The sequence below is a fragment of the Dermacentor variabilis genome, chromosome 7 (genome assembly GCF_050947875.1).
Source record: "Dermacentor variabilis isolate Ectoservices chromosome 7, ASM5094787v1, whole genome shotgun sequence".
Classification (NCBI taxonomy): domain Eukaryota; kingdom Metazoa; phylum Arthropoda; class Arachnida; order Ixodida; family Ixodidae; genus Dermacentor; species Dermacentor variabilis.
Window position 1 is genome coordinate 53,157,243 of NC_134574.1, and position 21,259 is coordinate 53,178,501.

Sequence of the window (21,259 nt, forward strand, 5' to 3'; positions counted from 1 at the left end):
AACGTATCACAATTGATGCTATGTTGTTTTTGTCTTCCACTTCACAGTTGGTGAAAAACATGGAAAGCAACGAGAACAGCACTAATCCCTTGATTACATTTTTATTGTTTAGGAGCGCAAAGAGACGTTTCAGACGGGCAGAAAGCAGTCCTTTCACTAGCTTGTGTCCTGGCAGCACAACTTTCTGCACGAGAGCAAGCATTTGGTAAAATGCAAATGTATATTCTAGGTTCTTAACATAATATGCCTGAAGGCAAAAGATAAGTGCCCGTTGTAATCCAGACGTGGAGACAGTGGCTTGGGTGCCCGCAAAAATACATATCTTGTCAGGAGCGCAGTAATTGTGAGGTGCTGAAACTTGGAGGTCATCAGCTGGCAATGCCATCTGTGAAAATAAATTACAGATGACATAAACCACTGCCCGAAATTTATTTGTGTAGGTTAGAGCACGGCATGTATGTCGGATTTCCCTACATAATAAAGCAAAGAGATGTACGAAGAAGGGCAAAAGGAGAGAAGTCAGCTAGGAATGCCGGCACTAGTAAAACGGACAGGCGTGTTACTCACAGTCAACATATATTGATTGTGCCTGAGTAGTTTGTATATCCTAATTCACTGACAACAACTAATGCTGAAAACTCGCATCTGTGGCCTAGTGTAGGTTGAGCCAGTTCCCATGCATTGTTCTCTTAAAGGTTCGCATCTCTTACCAAAGTTTTCGTGGAAGAAATATCTCCACAAGATGAATGAATAAATTGTCTTCATATTTATTAAAGAATTATTTATCCCAGGTAATAAGCAGAACTTATTTATCTTCCGACATCTGTAGCCCATTAGTTTTATGCTCGGAAGCGAAAGGCAAGAAGAGGTCGCACAACAAGCAAGACAATGCACAAGTTCTCCTACGGCATAGGTGTGAACCACATACGGGCACCAACAATGGCTTATCAAGCTATATATATATATATATATATATATATATATATATATATATATATATATATATATATATAATATTGCGTTGGCACTGGTAGTATAATAACGGGAAAAGATAGTACGCCGCACACTGTTATTGCACAGTACATTTTCCGAACGTTTCGCTTTGACAACGGCTGGTCCACCAGCCAAAACATACGCCGCACTCTATTTTTTCTTTATACACACTCATGTTCACTATACTGACGTCACTACATATAAACTATCGGTCCAGACCAACATTACTTGCAAGAAAACCTAAGCAACAAATTCAATATACCAACCAAATAGATGAATTTCATTTTATAAACATTACGACACATGATTGCATCTTAAAACTGAAGAGAATCGTCGTGAAAAAGCAGGGCTGTTCATGCAGCAATATTTTCATATCGAATTCAAGTATAATAGAAAGATGAACCTTGAATGTAGAATCAAATCCAATATATATGCTTGAACTAAAGTACAGTGCGTAAATTGAGATATTTCTGTCGTTTGGTTTCAAAGTTGTTGCAGTTGTCAGGATAGCTAGTAACTTCAGAGAGAGAGGCACTGACTCATATTCCTTTCATTTCTCAGGACACCTGCACTGTACCAGCATACCTCAGGTTATTCTCAAATATTGTGTTCACTTTGGTCTACGTCTGCATTCTTTTCATCAAAGATGCATCCCAACCACACCAGATTTTGACTGTACTCGAGTGCATGCATGCAGCCGACAATGCCCGCTTTCAGAAGTGAAGGGGAGCAGGTATTGACCCCCTTTGCCCCGACCCTGGTGTACCATCTATGCAAGTAGTACAAGCTCAAACTTGCTATGAGGAGGTGTGTGCAGCGGTAGCCTCCTTGGAAATGCTGGCTCACAGGGCATGAAAGCGTCGCGCAGGTGGCTCGCACCGACAGAACCTGTTATGCGTTGTGGTGGGGCTTGAAAGGCAATGCTCGCTGCAGTTAAAGGACGGAAGATGTAATAAAGGTCCGTTAATTACATACTTGCTATGCTGAAAGAAAAGTTCGCCTCAGTTGTTGAATGTGCCAATGTGCCAACCGTCCTCATAATCAGCATATGCTATGTCCACTGCAGGACGAAGGCCTCTTCAATAATCTACAATTTACCCCGTCTTGCGTGAGCTGATTGCATTTTATGCCTGCCGACAGCGACCGAATCAAAAGCGGGTGGAGGGAGGGAGGCTCAGCCTCCCTTTTTTGAAAGTGGAGGGGCAAGTGCTCCCCCCATCTCCCGGCAAATACGCCTATGGGTATCGGGATGCCCCACCACAAGACACGGAATGTCCACACTGCAGCCCTTTGTGGCCACCTATATGCTGCACAAGAAACGCACCCGCCTAGGGCACAAAGTGCAACATATCGCTGAGACTAATTGAATAATATTGTAACGTCGCACAGCGCATTCCGGCACGATGCTCTCAGCCAAACGGCACAATCATCTGACGTTCTATCCTTTTTCGTCCTCTATTCTCTGCAACGGATCTCACATGCCAGTCAGTTCGTCCTTTTCAAAGTGCGCCACTTGACCTGCTACAATACTTTCCGACTCGCAAGTGAATCTGCTTAATAAACCCGAGTCATTGTTGTAAACATTGCAAAAACCACTCACAAAAGTAGGCAGGTTTATCTAATGATGAAAAGCTGTATTGCTGCGCAAAGCAGAGAAGGGACTTCATTCGTGGCTCTGTGCTAGCCTTACTAAATCAAAGCGCCAATGTTATTTTATTGATGATACTGCCCCTAAATACTTTACTAAATGTGTTTTAAAGAAGCAAAGACACATAAAGACAGATCCCAACCACACAATAAAGTACATCGAACTTTAGAAGTGTTCGCCAGCTAGAGATGAGAATATTTTGAACTAGGTTTTTCAGTCTCGAAAAGAACCCTGTTCACACATCTATAAGAGTATTTGAGCAGCAAAGTGTTTAAGAGAGCATGTCTACCTACGTCACATATGAGACTGGGCCCAACATTGCCTTGTATGTGCTTCATAACATCCACCAGCGTGCATTCCCGTTCTTCTTTCCTGAGAAGACTCATGCCACAGCAGTGCTTTTAGAAAAGTAGTATGAATTGCTGGTCATAAATTATCTTGAAACAATAAATAATGTTCGACATCGTAAAAATAACCTGTACAGATGATAACACTTAATAATTAAGTGCACTAGCTCATTCGCTGAGAACTACTTCGGAGCGCTCACCATTAAAACTACTATCATGGTTACTGGCCAATTTTTAATGAATATAATTTCTAAACTTGCTTTAAAATTTTCAAGATAACATTCTTGCACATTTCAAAAACATTCCAGACTACCAAGTACGTTAAGAGTTTAGTGAAAGCTGCTATTTGCTTTTCTGTTTTCTTTAAGCTGACATGCTTTTATTCCTGCTACATTTCCTCTTCTGCCAGCTGAACTCAAAGCTTTAACTTATGTCAATAACATTTGCATAATGATTGCTTCCTGTGTGGCATTTCACGAAATAAGCAGTACAACCTGCATAAGTTTAAGTTTTCTTAAAACAAACAAATCTGCAGCGGCTTTTACGATATTCAGCCCGTAAAGTAACATTAGTAACAACAGACTATAGGTTGAACACGAGGGCTTCAGGTAAAGAGCATGTAAAGAGGGTAAAGAATTTGCCTGCGCTAGGCAAGTCCCCATACAAAATCTTTGCTTTTTAGCTGAAACACTCTCATCCAACCTGCACCTGATTTCTATAATCCAATCATGTTTTGTCTTCAGACAACCTTAAAATATTAGTAATCTGAACTTACTATTTTCTCCACCAAAAAGTACTGTGGGAGAGGGTCCATATGTCTATTGCGGCGGTCTGGGAGCGTCACCGTGAGCAGGGTTCTTATTCTTCCAAAGTCAAGTGATGCACCAGTCATACTTCAGGTGCTTAGGGCCTGGAAAGAATTTAATTACATGCATAAATTGCAGCGCCCCTCTCTGGCCAGAATGTATACAGAGAAATAGACTTGGCATGGATGCGGCTTCTAATTCTGATTAAAGACGTTAAGGAACAAACCTGTAGTTCAGAAGCAGCGTTCTCATTTGTGATAGTTGCTAGGGGTTCCATAGCTGGTTCCATAGACCCTGTCAAAAATTTATCAGCTTATTTCTTCGCACAGAAGCGCACGCACAGTGCTCACGGATTGAAACGCGACACTCCAAGCGCGTGGCCGCTCATATATGCAGCGCTGCCCGTGAAACCAAGATCTTGCATTGTGGTATACCGCTACACTGTACGTTGGCGCTGCGGAGAACCACAGTCTCGCTCATTGGCAACCGGAGGCAGTAAGCCTACGCTCAAACAACGCTCACCCTCGTGGTATACCACAATGCAACATCTTACTTCCACGGGTTGCGCTGCATGTACCGGCGGCTACGCGCTCGCAGTGTCGCATTTCAATCTGTGAGCACTACATGCAAGGCAATGAGAATGTAATGCGGAAGTCTGGTTAGTACGCTGGTGTAGGATTTTACAAGTAGTCATAAGCACGATTACTTTGTCAACAAAACTTTTGTTAACATGTTTCGTAAGCGTCCAACTGATTACGGTAGCACACCCATCGTAATATACAATTATGTGGTCATGAATTTACCTACCATATGCAAAAAGCTATTGTATTGCAATACAAATAAACCACGACAATAAAAGGGCGACGTCTTGCGATTTTGCAAGATGACGCGCACCCGTACAAGTCAACTTAAAAAATTTCTGCACAAACTTCACTGGAGTTGTCTAAGCATTTGGAAGCATTGTGCCACTTGCTGATCTCCATTGTGCACTGCTGACCACCGCTTGACCACAACTGACCATCACTTGAGGTTTGCTTAACCAGTACTGACGATCGGTTCAATACCATACGGAAAATATCGGGGTTCAAACACTATATGCATCGGAGGTCTAGAGTTGGATACTCTGCATGCTTGAAAGGTCGAGGGTTGGAGCCCCAACATCCTTTGTAGGTTGTGTGCTCGAGTAGTTATTCACTATATACCACTATGTGTATCCCATGTATTTCCTACGATTCCCTGCGTATTCCTATGGGAAAGACGTTAAGTTATGGGCATATTTGTTGGGGAAATAGCCTAACAATGCTTACCCATTAAAGGCGAACGCCACAGGCAGCGATCGGCAGCACCGCGTGCATGCCGCTTCAGAGTAAAATCAAGTAAAGGCACGTTCATGCTAGCGGTAAATATCCCTTAACGGCAAACCGGCCTCCAGTGCCGTAGAACATCTGCCGCGCAAGAGGTGTCCAAGGTAGACGGAAGTTCGGCCGGCGCAGCGCCCGCCGCCAAAGCCACCTTGCCGCCGCACGACCGACGGGCCAATCGACGACCGCGAAGGTGCGCGCCGCCGGCAACGCAAGCATCGGCTGCGCAGCTTCTGTTCCACGCAAATCCCCGCAAAATAATTTCCACTACATAAAGTGATGCGTAGATTGTACATGTTAGGAAAAACGATATCCACTGTCAAACGTTAAACACGAGCGAGAGCTCCGATACCAGCTGCACTGCACGGCTACCGACGGCAGACGACGGGCGTGGCTGTGCTCGCATCGCTGCCGACGGCGCCGCTAATATTAGCGTATAATCTGCATTGTGTATAATTACTGCGAAGAGCGACAGCAACGGTATGAAATATTGCGGCTTGTGAGCGTCGGTGATTCATTCCAAAGCGCCACCCTAGCAAAAATTCTAATACAAAAACTAATAGTCTATGAGGTTATTGACACTAATAGAGTGTATTGGTATTAGACTAATAGCTTGTATTAGGCTAATAGGTTGACACTGATAGGACTAGACTAATAGCCTCTATTAGACTGATAGGTTGACACTAATAGGACTACTAATAGCCTGTATTAGGCTAATAGGTTGAAACTAATAGCCTGTATTAGGCTAATAGGTTGACACTAATAGGACTAGACTAATAGCCTGTATTAGGCTAATAGGTTGAAACTAATAGCCTGTATTAGGCTAATAGGTTGACACTAATAGGACTATACTAATAGCCTGTATTAGGCTAAGTAGACAAAACCAATAGGGCTAGACTAATAGGTCTATTAGCACTGGTACTAATAAATGTATGAGGACATTCTAGTCTACATAAAGGCACACTGGGCAGCTAGATCCTCCACGTAGCTCACCGCAGCGGCACGCATGTACATTGTGAGCAACACTAAGACACCTGTAATACACAAAAGGTCTTTATTCCGCTCCACATACATGTTCTTTGCCTGCTTCTTTGAGTTCTCCAACATTGCTGGCACTTTCTCCGTCGCTGTCCTGCTGTCCTGCTGCACTGACTTTCATGACGTCGGCAATCTTGACAGCAAGGATTTTATTCATAAGTTTTTTTTCCTTTCTCCATTTCCCCAATCGGATACCGTTGTAGCAAATAGTTGCTGAAGAAATCTGGGAACAAAACACACATAAGTAAATAAATTTCACGACACACACACAAAACAAGAAATGCTCATAGCAAGGCAACAATGATTGGAACGAAGTGTTCTTGATCAAGCCACAGTAAAAAATAGGCCAACAGTGACATTCTGAGAGCTGCCAAGCAGCCATCTCGTGTATTGCTTTTCAAGCTATTAAGCACAATATGAGCTGTCAAAAAGGAAAACACATATAATGGTGGAATCTTAGTCTGGGAAAGTAATGTGAATTAGATTAGCATAAAAAACAAATATACAACTCTGGTTTTTATGTCCTGATAACTAGACCGTGAAGCAAACAAATTGTGTAGGCTAGGCAGACAAGACAATCGGGAACATGCTATAATGGGTATTACGCTATAGATTTAACCATCTGTTTCAGGTGAGTTAGCACATGGAAGACTTAACTAAATACTTATACATACCACTTAGGACTGAGTACTTAGTTTTGTCCAACGCTGGCTTTGCGCCAGTTTTCGTCCGGTTTGATACTGCACCGGTCACACTGTGGCCAGCCAAGCCTGCCGTTTAAAAGATTGCCACAGCAGCTTCCCGAACAAATCGGCTGTCCGTCTTTGCAGCCATGAGGCAGTTATACAGAGCTTCTGTAATGTATACATTCTTCCCCAAATGTACCTGGAACAAGTTGCATGTTAAATATTTTACTTATCCTTGTTATGCAGCAAAAAGTACTCAGAAAGACTGGTAATTAGGAAATTAGTGAAACTTGTCACAGCATGACACAGGATCTACGTGTTATCCCATGTTTGCTAACAAGCACAAAGCTGCGACATTAACCTATCAAAGAAGTGCGTGTGCAAACAGAAATACTTACTTGTCCTTCAGCACTTTTGTAAACAGAAGCTGTTGGCTTTCCAGAATTTGGTTCGCCATTTTCGTGTAAGTTGCTTGATGGCGTTTCTTCCGACCTGCCCTTCACTGGTCCTTCAGGACTCCTGATGGGCTGTTGTGCTGGTTTTGGTTCGCCTGCGCTCCCGGAGGGCTGCATTGCCTTTTTCATGCTCCTTTCCGAGCTTGCGAGAACTTGGTCACCGTGTGCGCTCTTTTCACAACAGCGTTTCTCTGGAATACAGGTCACCAAGAAATACCAAATGTACAATACACAAATATAAATGACATTTTCCCACTGCAAACATCATCTAAAGACAATGACACAGAATATCAGGCACGCACAGGCTTGTCTACTTTCATGGTGAAAAGGCAAGCATGTGGTCATGCTATGTGGAGTGTTGGTGCAGTCGCACATGGAACCAAACCTGCAAATATATGCAGTCGTACTTAAAGGCATAGCTTTCGCATCATCTGCATTTTGAGTGGCTTGCCAGGCCTGTGTTGTATATAGGCAAATTTCACTTTCAGTTTTGCTGCTGCGTTGGCACCAATGCTCTACTTGTCTCCCACATGTAACAGGCAGCAGTTTCACAGTTTTGAACCTAATGAACTGAACTTTCTTTTTTTCCATCAGTGAAAAAGAATATGGCCTTTCTCATTACCTTAGCAGTAACCATAATGGTACCGAATTCTTTGCCCTCAAGATACAATTTACTGGAGAGAGTGCAGTTCATTTGCTTCATGGTGGTGAATGCACCACCCATTGATACATGTGGCATGAAAATGCATGGCAGACTTAAGGGCAACGCAGGCCCATGCGGTGTGTATCAGATGATGCAAAGCCACATGTTCAGGTGTCGCTGCAGCAGTGCAGGTTTGCGTGTATATGACCAACTGGCTGCATTGCCACTAGATTGTGCACAGTCACGTGCTTGCATGTTTACCCCAAGAGTAGGTGAGCCTGTGCACTATAAGCATATAGACAGGACAAAGATGTCACAGGAAGACAGAAGCTGCAAGTCAGTACTAGACTCAATCAGAAATTAAAGTGTTGAATAGCTGCACTAGGGGACAACTTTAACTTTTTCTGGCAATGAAACCTAGAAGGGTAGAATTTCTCAACGCGTTACTCTGCTATGTAGTCGGAGCGCTTTCAGTTTTTTAGAATAGATGCTGAATCGGTGCAGCTTCCACGTACAATGGTTTTGCATTCTCCCCAAACGCGGAATAGAAAAGGAGCAAAACAAATCAAATTTAGGACCAGTATTCTTTTTCATCCTTTTGAATTTGCAAATATTTCCTTTCCCCCAGCAGGTATTGTAGATGAGAATAAGGAACTTTCAATGTTCAATATTGCAAACCTATAGGGAAAGAACTTGCATGTTAGTGAAGGAACTTGACAGATAATTGAGGCAGCATAGGACAATGCAGAGGAAGATGGAAAAGAGAAAGTGAGATTAGGCATTAGGATAAAAGCAAGCAGCAGATATTACAAATAAGGAGATGACTAGATAAGCACTGTAAAGGACTGCGTGATCATATATGAAAAACGCTCATGCAGAATGGGAGATCTCTGGAAAACACTCGATACGATGAAATTGGATCTGAAACCTGCATTGAAGATCTTGCTACAGAGAGCTTTTTCCAGCATCTCTATTCTTGCAGAGAGTTTGATATTTTCTGCTCTCAGCGTTGCCACTTCCTGCTCAAGCTCCTCTGTCTTGTGGTCTTTTTCCTCGGGGTAGAGAGCCTCCAACTGCTTTTTCCTGAATGTTGCCTCAACATTCTTCTGCCGCGACTTTGAAGTTCGTTTGTTCTTCTTCTCCTGTGCAAGAGCAAAAGGAAAAAAAAAACATGAACAAGGAAGTGCATGCAAGAACATCTGACCGTGTAGCTAGCAGGGTTGCTGTAAGCTGCCCTTTGCCCATTTCCCGGGGACCAGTAGTAGTGTCAGGAGGAAACAGATAGTGCACTGAATTAGGGCTGCCCAATGGCCGCATTGTTACCACACACGCCTACAAGTACCAGGTGCAAGCTGCCCGACCATGCAGGTGCACCAGCGAATCAGCGCCGCTAAAAAGCATTTTTACACCACAAAATAACTTAATGGTGTTTGTATATACAGATATTTATGGGCCTCAGCTCTCGGTAGGAATCATGACTAGTGCAAGAGTCTTCTCCCGAGTCACTGTACAGTGGCATTTTCGGGCACGAAAAGCGCTTGTCTACACCTTCCGTGCACGCGTCGGCCTCCTCTCTGGTTGCTGAAAATCGCATGAAATGCGCACTTGTCGATACCCGTAACAATCGCGTCATGAAACATTACATAGAAAAGCGTACTTACCAAACAACTTCATAATTTGGGCCCGGAAATAACCGCTGTTTTCTTCGTCTTCCCAGCGCACCCCATACCATCTTGTGGAGTTGAAATCCCTGAGATTTTTTGGGGAGAAATTCTTAATGCGATCGACGGACACGGCTACCTTCATTCCGTCATCCCTAAACCGCACAAAGGCATACATCGTGTCGAGATGTCGAGACACACGTGCTACTGGCACTAACACTAATACTATAAGCCTCGACGACCACAGACCAACAAGTGCGAAGGCGACAATAGAACTGCTTCGTCGGCGAGACTCCGCCACACGCACATGGTGATTGATGGCAATGACGATGGGTTGGGATGTGTAAAATATTCGAAACACAATTTTATTGTTATAGCTTTTATAAATATATTTTGTCTTGCCATCACGTACCTTAAATTACAGTGATAGTTACATATAATTGTTATTAAAATACGAACTATGTATTAAAATGCTTTTAGTGACAAATGAGATGATAACATGCAGCGCCAGCTTTTGATTTTTATACTCTTTAGCGCAAAGTCGTCCTGTAGGGCTGTAGGTTGCAAACTATGATGCGTGCAGCACATGTGCTGCACGCATCAGTAGAGAGAAGTCAGTAGAGTAGAGAATCAGTAGAATTCAGTAGAGAGAAGTCTGGGATAATAGTATACAATGAAGAAAGGGGGGAACCATTGGAAATACAAAGCACTAAGATTGATCATGTTGAAAAATACAAGTATTTGGGCATATGGCTAAACGAGGGCAAAAAGTACTTGGAAGAACAGGAAAAAATTATGATTGAAAAAGCGAAAAGGAACTCGGCTGTAATGAAACATAAGGCACTTTGGAACTATAATAGGTACGAGGTGGTTAGGGGCGTATGAAAAGGGGTTATGGTACCTGGCCTCACATTCGGAAATTCAGTACTGTGCATGAAATCGGAAGTTCAGGCATGCATGGAAACGAGACAGAGAAGTGTAGGCAGGTTGGCCTTAGGAGCACACGGGAACACCCCTAATGAGGGAGTGCAGGGGGACATGGGATGGACGTCATTCGAAGGTAGAGAGGCAATAAGTAAACTAAAATTTGAACAGAGACTCTCAGCACTGGAGGAAAAAAGGTGGGCAGGAAAAGTATACAAATATCTGTACATGAAAAGTTTGAATACAAAGTGGACACTCAGAACTAGGAAGCTGAGGAATAGATACCTACAGCCGAGGGAGGGGGTCCAACGTGGTTCTAGTGTGGGAAAGGAGGTGAAGGAGACGGAAAGAAAAATGTGGGAAGAAAGAATGCTCGGAAAGCCAGCGCTATCAATGTATAGGTCACAAAAACAGGAGATTAAGAGAGAGCTCTTATTTGATAACTCGCGGGGCAGCTCACTATTATTCGAAGCTAGGACAGGGGTTTTGAGAACGAAAACATACAGGGCTAAATTTGAAGACGTGGACCTTCGGTGCACAGCATGCGGAACCGAAATGGAGACCACTGAGCATATAGTGCTGAGATGCACAGACCTTCGCCCAACCCTGGCAGAGGGAACAGTGGCAGATATGGAAGGGGCATTAGGTTTTCCCGGGGAACGAGGGCAAATAGACGTGAAAAGAGTGGCAGTAACGAAGGGGAGGCTAGAGGATTGGTGGAGGAAGTCAAGGGATAGATAATACTATAAATCGGGGAGATAATGTTTCCTCTACTGTGTTAGATAGTTATTTTGGGGGGAGGAGGGGAGTGAAAACTAGGTTAAGGAAAAGAGGATATAAAGAAAGGGGAAAAAGAATAATAATAATAAAATAGGAAGGGGAGCAAAAGGCTAGGTGGCGCCAGCCGCCGCCCGTTACAAAGGGTATAGCCGCCATCCATCCATCCATCCATCCGTGCACCACGTTATTGGCATGCCCATGGGTTTTTCCTTCGTCCATGCCATAGAATGATGAACCGCGTTATATCCGTTCAGGAAACTTTCCCCACGCCTTGGTGTAGGACGTGTTGGTCCGGGCTTTAGTCGTAATACTCACAGTTCAGTTTTTATTGATTCAGTCTTGCCGTGCCATTTTTTTTATTTGTTCAGTTTTACCGTGCCGTGTACGATGCCGTGAATATACGTTTTAACGTTGGAGAGCCGACAGACACCTTAGCGTTCTGCATCATGGACCAGACGCGAAGCACTAGCGCCGGAGGGACGTCGCAGCGTAAAAAGCGCAGGAAACGTTATTTAGAGCCAGGGGAGACCTACTCCTTGCCACGGACATCGTTGCGGTACCAGGAGAGGGTCCGGGACACCCAGTCATGTTCACAGACGCCTACGCAGCTTAGAAGCTCCGGCGCTGGAAGTGCAAATGCCGGCGTGTGTGAGATTGATGACGACGATGATTTCGACGCCAGTGACCAAAACCTTGATCATGCGGAAAGTGATGAGGGAGATGGCAACAAACAGTGTGACAGTGAATCCAGCTGCTCTGAAGACTGCAGTGGTGCAGAGGAGTGCGAAGGCGATGCCGATGAATTTTGTAGCCTGTTCTCAAGCGAACGCCTTCCGAACTCAGACATAAGTGTCAGAGATGCCATGCTGACGCTAATGGCGTATACTGCGTCAGTAGGCCTCAACTGGACGGATATGGAGAAGCTTGTGAATGTCATAAACCATTTTCTTGGCATGCCCGTCCTTCCTACTTCGAGCTACATGCTTAGAAAAGCGTGGAGGCAGTGGATGGGCGGCCTTGTCAAGCGACACTACTTTTGTGAGGCATGCGAAGCTGTGATGCCTAATCCTCGTCAAAAGGATTTTTTATGCCTGCACTGCAACACCGCCAACTCGGGACAAAATTCTTTTGTTACATTGGACCTCAAGAAGCAAATTGAAGTCATGCTTATTGACAAGTCTGTGTCAAAGGGCTTGATGGAATCCTTGAAGAAAAGGGAACTTCAAGCGGATGATGGCTCTATGAAAGACATCTGTGATGGACGCCTTTACAAAGAACAGATGAAAAACTCTTCATGGTGTGACATATCCCTCACATTCAACACAGATGGCGCGAAAGTTTTCAAGTGCAACAAAGCTTCAATATGGCCAATACAGTGTGTGGTGAATGAACTGCCATTGTCCTTGCGGTGGAGTAATGTACTATTATGTGGACTGTATTTTGGAAAGGGCTACCCAAGAATGAGTCCATTCCTTGGAACTTTTGTTAAAAGCCTTAAAGAACTGAACTCTGTCAAGTGGAAGTGTGACGAACTAGTGCTGTCCTCGAAGGTGCACATCACGTGTTGTTGTGTTGATGCCCCAGCACGTGCAGCAGTGCTCAATATGAAGCAATACAACGGCTACTTTGGGTGCAGCTTCTGCCTTCACAAAGGTGTCCATATCCGTGGTAAGTACTTTCAATTACAAGCTAGTTTATGGCCGTTTAAGCACCTATCTATTCCCATATACATGTAGATATAACAAAGCTTGAGTTAAAATAGTCAAAATTGCAAAGGCACTTCAGTGCATACTTTATTATGTAAAATCTTTTGAATGTCATCTATGATAGCACTTATGGCTTTGGCATTTTACTATTTAGGGGACAATGCAAATCACACAAGGAAACCAGAGGGGCATTTTTTTTGTAGTTATTCATGCCACCTGCATGCTAAATAAAACAGCTTTTTCAGATATGTGTTTCGTCAACCCACACAGAACAATTTCAAGAAGCGTAAAAGTAAGAGTGTGATGTGATTTATGTTCCCAGGCTCTCTGAGATACCCAGTTCCAGAGGGAGCAAGCCACCCAAATCTGAGGACCAACACAAGTGTCAGGGAAGACATGCGGGTATCTCTGCAGTCTGGAAATCCATCCCACGGCATAAAGGGAGCTTCAGCACTTGCTTACATACCCAACTTTGACTTAGTTTGGGCTGTTTGTCCAGACTACATGCATTGTGTGCTAGAAGGAGTTGCAAGGCAGCTGGCCGACATATGGTTTGGGTCAGCAGATTCACCATCATATATTGGAAAGCCAGCTCAAATCAAGAGAGTGGACCAACGACTGCTCAGTATTAAGCCACCACAGTGGTTCACCCGACTCCCACGCACTGTACAGGAAAGAGCGATGTGGAAGGCAAGCGAATGGAAATGGTGGGTATTGTTTTATGGCGCTCCATGTCTCGATGGCATCCTGCCATCAAACTACCACAGCCATTTCTGCTTGCTGGTGTCAGCCATACACACTCTACTGAAATCCAGCATTAGCAGAGAAGACATTAGTGATGCAACAGGAAAGCTTTCTAGTTTTGTCTTCAAAATGCAGATGCTCTATGGTGAGACATCAATGACTTTGAATGTGCATCAACTTTTGCACCTGCCAAAGAGTGTGGTGGAACTTGGTCCTTTGTGGGCTCACTCCACATTTGTTTTTGAGTCAGGAAATGGAGTACTGTGAAAATTAATAAGCAGTGCAAATGGTGTGCCAGTGCAAGTTATGGAACGGTTTGTGATGCATCTACAGCTTGCAATGCTCAAGAATACGCTTAATTTGCAGCCTAAAGTGAAAGAAATTTGTGATCAGTTAACACCTCCAGTAGCTTGCAAAAGTAATGAAACAAAGACTTTGGGAAGAGGGGTTGTGTGTGGCATTGTGGACAGTGAGCAAAAGAATGCATTTCTTGCGGAGCTTGGCTATATACCAGATAAAGTTACCAGCTTCCGGCGCCTTTTAGTTCGAGGCCACCTGCTTCACACCAGTGCATACCACCGTGCGAAAAAAACCAGGAACTGTACCTTCAAATGTACAATGGGTCAATTCTATACTTTGCACAATGTGTATGAACTTTGTGATAGCTCTTGCATGTTAATGTGCACACAGTTGGCCTGTGAAAGGTATCATGACATCGCACACATCAGCTCCTGCATGCCAAGGAGAGAAAAATTGTTAATGTCTCTTGACAGAGTAGGTAGCATTTCTGTTTTAATGTCTCTGGGCAGTTCCTGCTATGTTGCAGACCTACCCAATTTGCTTGAGAAAGACTAGAACAAGTGGTAGTCCATTTAATAACAGGCAAGTCAACAGCAGTTGACATTGAAGAATTAGTGTACCATGTAGTTTGTTCCTTTTTTTGTTATTCGGGATTTTTTGTTATTCGGGAGGGTGGAAGGCTCCCCTAGAATACCTTGGCTTTCTTTCTTTGATGTCAACCACTGCTGAGTTGCCTTAACTTCACCTGTGCCATCACACCCTCCTTTAGTACCATCTTACTCTTACATAGAGCCCATTTACTTAACCTTTACTTCTTTTTTAGATCACCACTTCCAGAAATGTTCCACATGTTTCACTGCGTAAAACAACCCTTCTTGTTCTAGCTTTAGGTATATGCAGTTTGAGCAAGCGCATGTGTGTTTAATCTAAGCCTTTCGCTAATTATGCATTATTACTGCCTTGTACATAAGTTCTTCACTAACCTGGAGTATATTTTTTTCCAAGCTTCATTTAGATGGCTTTCTATTTGTCCTGCATACATTAGAAGCCCTAAAATCCTCTAAATTATGAGACAAAGGTGGTTAGATACCCAGATCCAGCCGATCTCCAATGAATCTGAACTCGCCAAGACGTCTTCAAAACATGATTGTTTTGTTATATCAAAATTAGTATTGTATTGTTATATATTGTTAGCCATTTCAGTGGCACCAATCAAGAACAACTCTTCTTTAGCTGAACTGTGCAATCTTTACACTGCCCACATTCTATTATTTATTTGTTTGTTTACTTAAATGACAATGGTGTAGGCTGCCTTTAGAAGCTCCAGCAGAGCGATTACATAGTATGACCAGAATGCATATTTTCCCTTCAAGAGACTATGAAGCAAAGCACAATTAATAAGATAAACATTTGCATACACCTGCTGTGCATAGTAGCAACGCAATAGTCTTGGTGCTGTTACATTTCCTGTCAAAAAGATAGGTGCAAAAGAGGGCTCAGTACACAAAACAAGTGCATAAAATTACCAGTGCATCTGGACTGCAAATAAAAAGGATTTGGGAGTGCTAGGGTTGACAAGATTTTGCGAAAGGGTGTGCCATTAGCTTATTGGTTGAAGAATGAACTATAAACATTCTGCGGTTCTTGATTATGGCACTAAAATAGTTTTAATGTGTTAAGGCTATTACATTTATTGTGTTTGTCACAATTTATTAGGTTGAATGTAAGAGTGAAGTCTTATTTTAGTGCAGTTAGTGCTCAACATCTGCAAGTTATGTAATTTCTAGCAAGCTTCTAGTGTCTGGTATCTGTTACTGAGATATGTGTGTTGTATGCATTACCAGTAAACCTAAGTGCTTTCTTTCTATGCATTCTATGGTACTTATGTCTGTCTGTGTGCTGGTCCTAGACGGCACTCATGTATGTGAGTGCCGTCTTGTTTATCTTAGCTTAGCTTGGTCACAGTGGGCAATGCTTCAAGCGGTGTTCAATAACCAGAACTTTTTCGTTGCCGCTGTGAAAACATATGGGCTATGTACATTATAGCTCATCTTAGAATCAACAGTTTCGAGGTGTTGCAAGTTCATCAGCTTGCCAAATGTCTACATTGTCTATCTTGTACTTAAAACTAGCTACTTTGTCTTATGTTTAATTACCATGTGTGCGCATTTTGTGATGCTTAGAGTAATCCTCCATGATGGGTGACATTAGCTGTTTATCACTACCAAGTACTTGCTTAAAATTGTGTTGGTCATCGAGAGACTGAATGCTTTAGCATGATAGTCATTTGCAAAAAGAAGAGAAAGCAACATCATGTGGTAGATAGAAGAGAAACATTGTTCTGATAAATAAGAAAAAGAAGTAGCAGTTGATCACATAATTTACTTGTTTTTCCCTTTTTCAATTCATTGTGGCTGTTTGAATGAAGAAAATAAAAGATTTGGAGAACTAGTTTTCTTGGTGATGGACTGTTTTCTTTAACACCGCTACAACTAAACTGACACTGAATACCTTGCAATTTTTTTATTTTCAGCAACTTCATCCTGAAGCTTATTCTTGTGCGTCATATAAAAACCTCAATACATGATGGCTCAAAATTGTGCTGATTGCTAACTATCCTCATAAATGTCTCCCAAGTTTCACTCCTCCTGTAGCAGCCTACCTGTAGTAATGTTTTATCACCGAAGCTAGTACGAACAGTGATTTATCTGTTTTGGTAGGCAGTATTCTTTAGTGTGGTAGTTGAACAGATTACATATAGCATTAGCACGAAAATTTGCCTTTTATTTCTTCCATATCTTTGGGATACTTTCTTGAGGCCATCTACTGGGTATCTCAAAGAAAATCAAGTGCAGCAGAATACAAGATGTTACAACAAAACCTTGTATAAAAACCAGTATTAGAAAAGTTATCAAAATTATTCGGTAGTATTTGCACTATATATCTTACGGTTAATTACAAACATATAGGTTTGTTTCAAGGTTACTCAGAACCTGCTAATTGCCTTTATAGTTACATTAGGCACCATGTAATTGAGAACTTGATGCTAGCAGGTATATACAACATGCCTATTTGATGAACATTGCATAGGTCACTGAAGTTTTGGCGTTTACTTACAAATTTGAGGCAAACTTCATTGGTGTCTTACTTGATTTCTCCCCCCCGTAAAACAACTTTTTTATACATAATGGGAACATCAACTCATTTTTCTTTGCTATCTTTGAATCTGCAACTAGACACAGAGTGTCTACCATATAACCACACTTGAATCCTGACTGGCTTTGATTTTGCTATGACATTATGCCACCCAAGACTGGAAATTATGATGTTTATACATAGCTCTTATTTTTACTAATTAGCTTGTCAGTAATGTGATGTATGCCTGAAATCCACCCAGCCACGAATATGTTACCAAAAAAATCATCCCTTTTCATAACTAAAATTCTATAATTTTAATATTTACTTAAACTCCTCATTAAAAACTTCGTATAAAATGTTCTCAAGCATATTTCTGTAATTGTAATAGGAGCCATATCAAAACTAATATGACACTTATTAGGCTAATAAAAGTTTCAACAAGACTTATACAACCTAATGAAACTTATAGAACACTAGTAGGATAATGCAAATGTCAACAAGACTAATACAACCTAATATGACTGATAGAACACCTATTAGGATAATACGAATTTCGTTCACTAATAAGACTAATAAGACTGATAGAAGGATGTATTAGACTAATATAAATGCTAATAGGTGCTGCACCAAAACTGATACAGAACCTATTAGACTTATAGAAATTTCTACAAGACAAATAGAACACTAATAAGACCAATAGAAAAATGTATTAGACTAATACAAATCTCTATTAGAATTTTTGCTAGGGCATCACCTTTCGCTTTAAGGTGAACCGGAAAAGGCCTAGCGACGATATCGGCGCCACCGAGCGATGAGCGGCGGTAAGGCTGCCGTCGTTGCCAGAACGACCACTCCTCCGTCGCTGATTGACCACTTCGCTGTACGGCTGCCGCCCAAATGGGTCCCGGTCACATCATATGGTCACATCTTCTCTACGGCTAGTAAATCTCGCCGTTCGCGAGGAAAACAGCCGTAGAGCGGCGGCTTGCGAATGGCGCGCGGTGGGCTGCCGTGCCGGTAACGTAAAGCTTCCTTTTTGAGCGTGGCAGATACACGGATGCGTTTCCGCACAGATCACTGCTTACCCCTTTGCTTTCTCCTGTTTTCCCTCTTCCCTCCCCTCTAAAGGAAGAAAACCTGCAGCCTAGATATATATGCCAAATACAGACAAACCAGTACAATGCAAGAACACCTACCAAGTTCGTTTATTTTTTCATGTGATCCAGGGTCGTGGTCAAAGTAGTCACTGCGAATGTTCGCCGAGCTGAGGACACTGTAGTGCTCAAAGGCACAAAATGACTCCTTGCAGCGACCGCGCGCTATACCAAACAAGGCCCGGTTCGTCACTGCCATCGCCACTGACAAAATTGGCGCGAAACCAGCAACCAAACAAACATGCACACCTCATAACGCCATATTTGCAAATGCGTCCCGTCATGAAATGCAGAAACTGTATAAGGAAACGCGGAGAGATGGCATAAAAACAGGGCCGCCGCTTCTGCACTGAAGTACAGTAACTGAAGCACGATTGGGACATTCAGATCGGGCTGCACATTTTCAAACAAAAACAGGCTGGTTGAGGGTAAAACAAAAACACAAGTTAATGGACATAGTGCGCTCTTGGAAACAATGTTGCCGCATTGAACACAATCATTCTTTATGCCATCATGGTGGTAGAACTTCAGACAACTGTATCTTTCATCTGTCTACATGGTTCCGCGGTAGTGGAGCGCCTGTGTGAGTCTTTTCCGTGCTGGGTTTGCTGCGCTAACATGCGTTGGCGCGTTGAACCAACCAGCTAGTCTAGTAACGTTGGCATCAACCGTGGTGCTGCTGTACAATATAGCGAAATGTGGCGTGTTGCAGACGTTTACTCGTAGCGTTGCTGCTCGTACTGCTCAGCTCGTACCGTTGTTGAGTACACAAATAATAATGGGAGAAACGTGGCAAGCCTTTTAATTATTGCATTTTGTTTGCTCCAGTTTCGCACCTCGGCTGCAGAGATTGTTTGCTAAAAATGCTCAATTAATATACCTTCCGTTGTGGCAACACTCATTAAATTCTTTGGACGCTTTCTAGGCAACGACGCATTGCGCTGGATGGTTGTAATATGAGAAAAAAGTTGGTACATCAGTCAGCGATTGAGCTTGCTCCATGAATGCACCCAGGCAACTTCGCACTCAGTAAACACGGCAAAAGGGTATTCCAGGCTCCTACCTTATTTATCCAATATAACTTACAGGCCCGAAAAATGGGCATTAGGTAAGGGAAAAAATATACACAGTATAAAGAGCAGACAATTATACAATATTATAGTTATACAATGCTTTGTTAATAATAATACAACGAAGAGTCCAGTTTACACAAACTCTAACGTTCTAAGATAAAAAGAAAAAAATGCATACAAGAAACAACGCAGACAAGAAGTTCCTTTCTTTTAAAGTAAGAAATGAATGTTTATGTCGTGACGGAATTTTTCTTTGTTAGGTTCAGCTACCAGGATATCGGGAAGGTCGTTCCACAAGCGGATGACACGTGCAAGAGCAGATGAGTTAAAACGTGTTTTGCCGTAGATGCGCGTGAAAGAAAGGTGATTATGCAATCTTCGTGAGGTGAATGGAGAAACTTGCCGAGCTATTGGTGATGGCCTCGGTCCGTGAACGTACACTCTAAAAATTTTAACACCCTTAAGGGTGTAAATGACTTGTCCCATGGGTGACACCATTTTCGGGTGTATTGCTGCACCCCAAACACAGGGTGCTAAGTTACACCCCACAAACCAAAGGGTGTTAAAATGACGTCACTGTGCCTATGGGTGTTACATTAAAAGCACCCTTTAAAGCATGGGTGTAAAGCAAACTACACCCTTCACATACGGGTGTAACACAGTCGCCACCCTTTTAATATGGGTGCAGCATGGACACCACCCTTCCAAAAAGGCGTTATCCCTGCAAGTATTTCAGCGTTCACTACAGCTGTGTAGTTAATAAACCACCTAGGCATTATAAATGCTGCCTAGCCTTAGCTATGCAACTCTCTTGTTCAGTATGAGACAGAATGTGAGAGGTGTGGCCACATTGCTCCCCTGGAGCATGTAGTAATATATTTAATGCGAGTCCCTTTCACACAAAAAATTCAAGGTTTCATTATAGCAGCAAGGCACACACCTCATGCTTTTCATCATCCTCTGCAGTGATAGTTCCCTGCCACCAGGCAGCACAGCGTAATAACAAAGCATTCTGCACTAAGGACACAGGATGTCCCGCTGCTTGGCACGCATGTATTTTTCACTCCATGGAGAAAGCACACAACCAAAAGCATGACATTACAAGCATTGCTCTCCACTTTTTGTGCGAAAAAATTCTCGCAGCAACACCAGCTCCACCAGGAGAGAAATCAACCCGCAGCTCACCTGTTGTAGCTCATATTCAATGCCACAGAGCATAAGCAATGCATGGATTGGTCACAGTAACCAATGCAGTACCACAGAAGCTTAGAGTTATCTGTCAAGCAGACAGTCATTGCAGTGTTTTAAGCACAACTCTCATAGCTCTACTCATTAGAGTAGCACACTAGAGCGCACTAGCTCAGGTCGACCTCTCCATCTTTCCTGTCAATAAATTCTATCTATGGCCTCCACTGGATGCTTCCACGAGTACGTACAAATCTACTATGACTTAAAGGTAATGCTGAAAGCCAAATAATAAAGTGCACAAAAGTGCTTCTGCGCCGGATGTTTCGGCATGTACAAACAAAACTGTGTATCTATTTGTGCATGCTATTTCAATATAAACGCACGCTATTTCCTCTAATTTCTGCATGCTCCATTTCAGGCCGGTGACCTACTTATACCCAATAATTTGGTTTACTTTTAGCCCTGTGCTTGCACTGAATATCCTACAGGCATAGTTCAGTTAAGCTATCAGAACAAGTCAGCGGGCCCCAGCTTACCTGCCTGAACAAAATGATTGTAAAATTTGCAACAAAGTATCAGAAAAGAAATCTTTATTGTTTTCTTTAAGAGAAATG

General features: G+C 42.7%; 2 protein-coding genes across 3 annotated transcripts; one reads left to right on the forward strand and one right to left on the reverse strand.

Annotated features, from left to right (window-relative positions):
* Positions 1 to 5,692: 5,692 nt before the first annotated feature.
* LOC142587434 (uncharacterized) lies at positions 5,693 to 10,082 on the reverse strand. 2 transcript variants are annotated; one of them, XR_012829529.1, is made up of 4 exons: positions 8,906 to 10,082; positions 7,278 to 7,525; positions 6,868 to 7,078; positions 5,693 to 6,416 (listed from the first exon to the last, which is right to left on the reverse strand). XR_012829529.1 is itself a non-coding variant. In XM_075698447.1 (3 exons), the coding sequence occupies exons 1-3, from the start codon at positions 9,174 to 9,176 to the stop codon at positions 6,971 to 6,973; spliced, it is 627 nt and encodes a 208-aa protein (XP_075554562.1). In that variant the 5' UTR covers positions 9,177 to 10,082; the 3' UTR covers positions 5,693 to 6,970. The 2 variants fall into 2 exon arrangements, 1 of the variants encoding a protein (XP_075554562.1); XM_075698447.1 differs by having other exon boundaries at positions 5,693 to 7,078.
* Positions 10,083 to 10,816: 734 nt separating this feature from the next.
* On the forward strand, positions 10,817 to 14,721 carry LOC142587435 (uncharacterized). The gene is made up of 2 exons (XM_075698448.1): positions 10,817 to 13,010; positions 13,371 to 14,721. The coding sequence occupies exons 1-2, from the start codon at positions 11,789 to 11,791 to the stop codon at positions 14,057 to 14,059; spliced, it is 1,911 nt and encodes a 636-aa protein (XP_075554563.1). The 5' UTR covers positions 10,817 to 11,788; the 3' UTR covers positions 14,060 to 14,721.
* The last annotated feature ends 6,538 nt before the right edge of the window (positions 14,722 to 21,259 follow it).

Excerpts from the sequence above, each read along its gene's own strand:
- LOC142587434 (XM_075698447.1), bottom strand. The coding sequence starts at position 9,176 with ATGTTCTTGCATGCACTTCCTTGTTCATGTTTTTTTTTTCCTTTTGCT. Across the intron at positions 7,526-8,905 it reads TAGCAAGATCTTCAATGCAG|AGAAACGCTGTTGTGAAAAG; the intron begins GTTTCAGATCCA and ends CCTGTATTCCAG. Across the intron at positions 7,079-7,277 it reads ACAAAAGTGCTGAAGGACAA|GTACATTTGGGGAAGAATGT; the intron begins GTAAGTATTTCT and ends AACTTGTTCCAG.
- LOC142587435 (XM_075698448.1), top strand. The coding sequence starts at position 11,789 with ATGGACCAGACGCGAAGCACTAGCGCCGGAGGGACGTCGCAGCGTAAA. Across the intron at positions 13,011-13,370 it reads CAAAGGTGTCCATATCCGTG|GCTCTCTGAGATACCCAGTT; the intron begins GTAAGTACTTTC and ends TTATGTTCCCAG.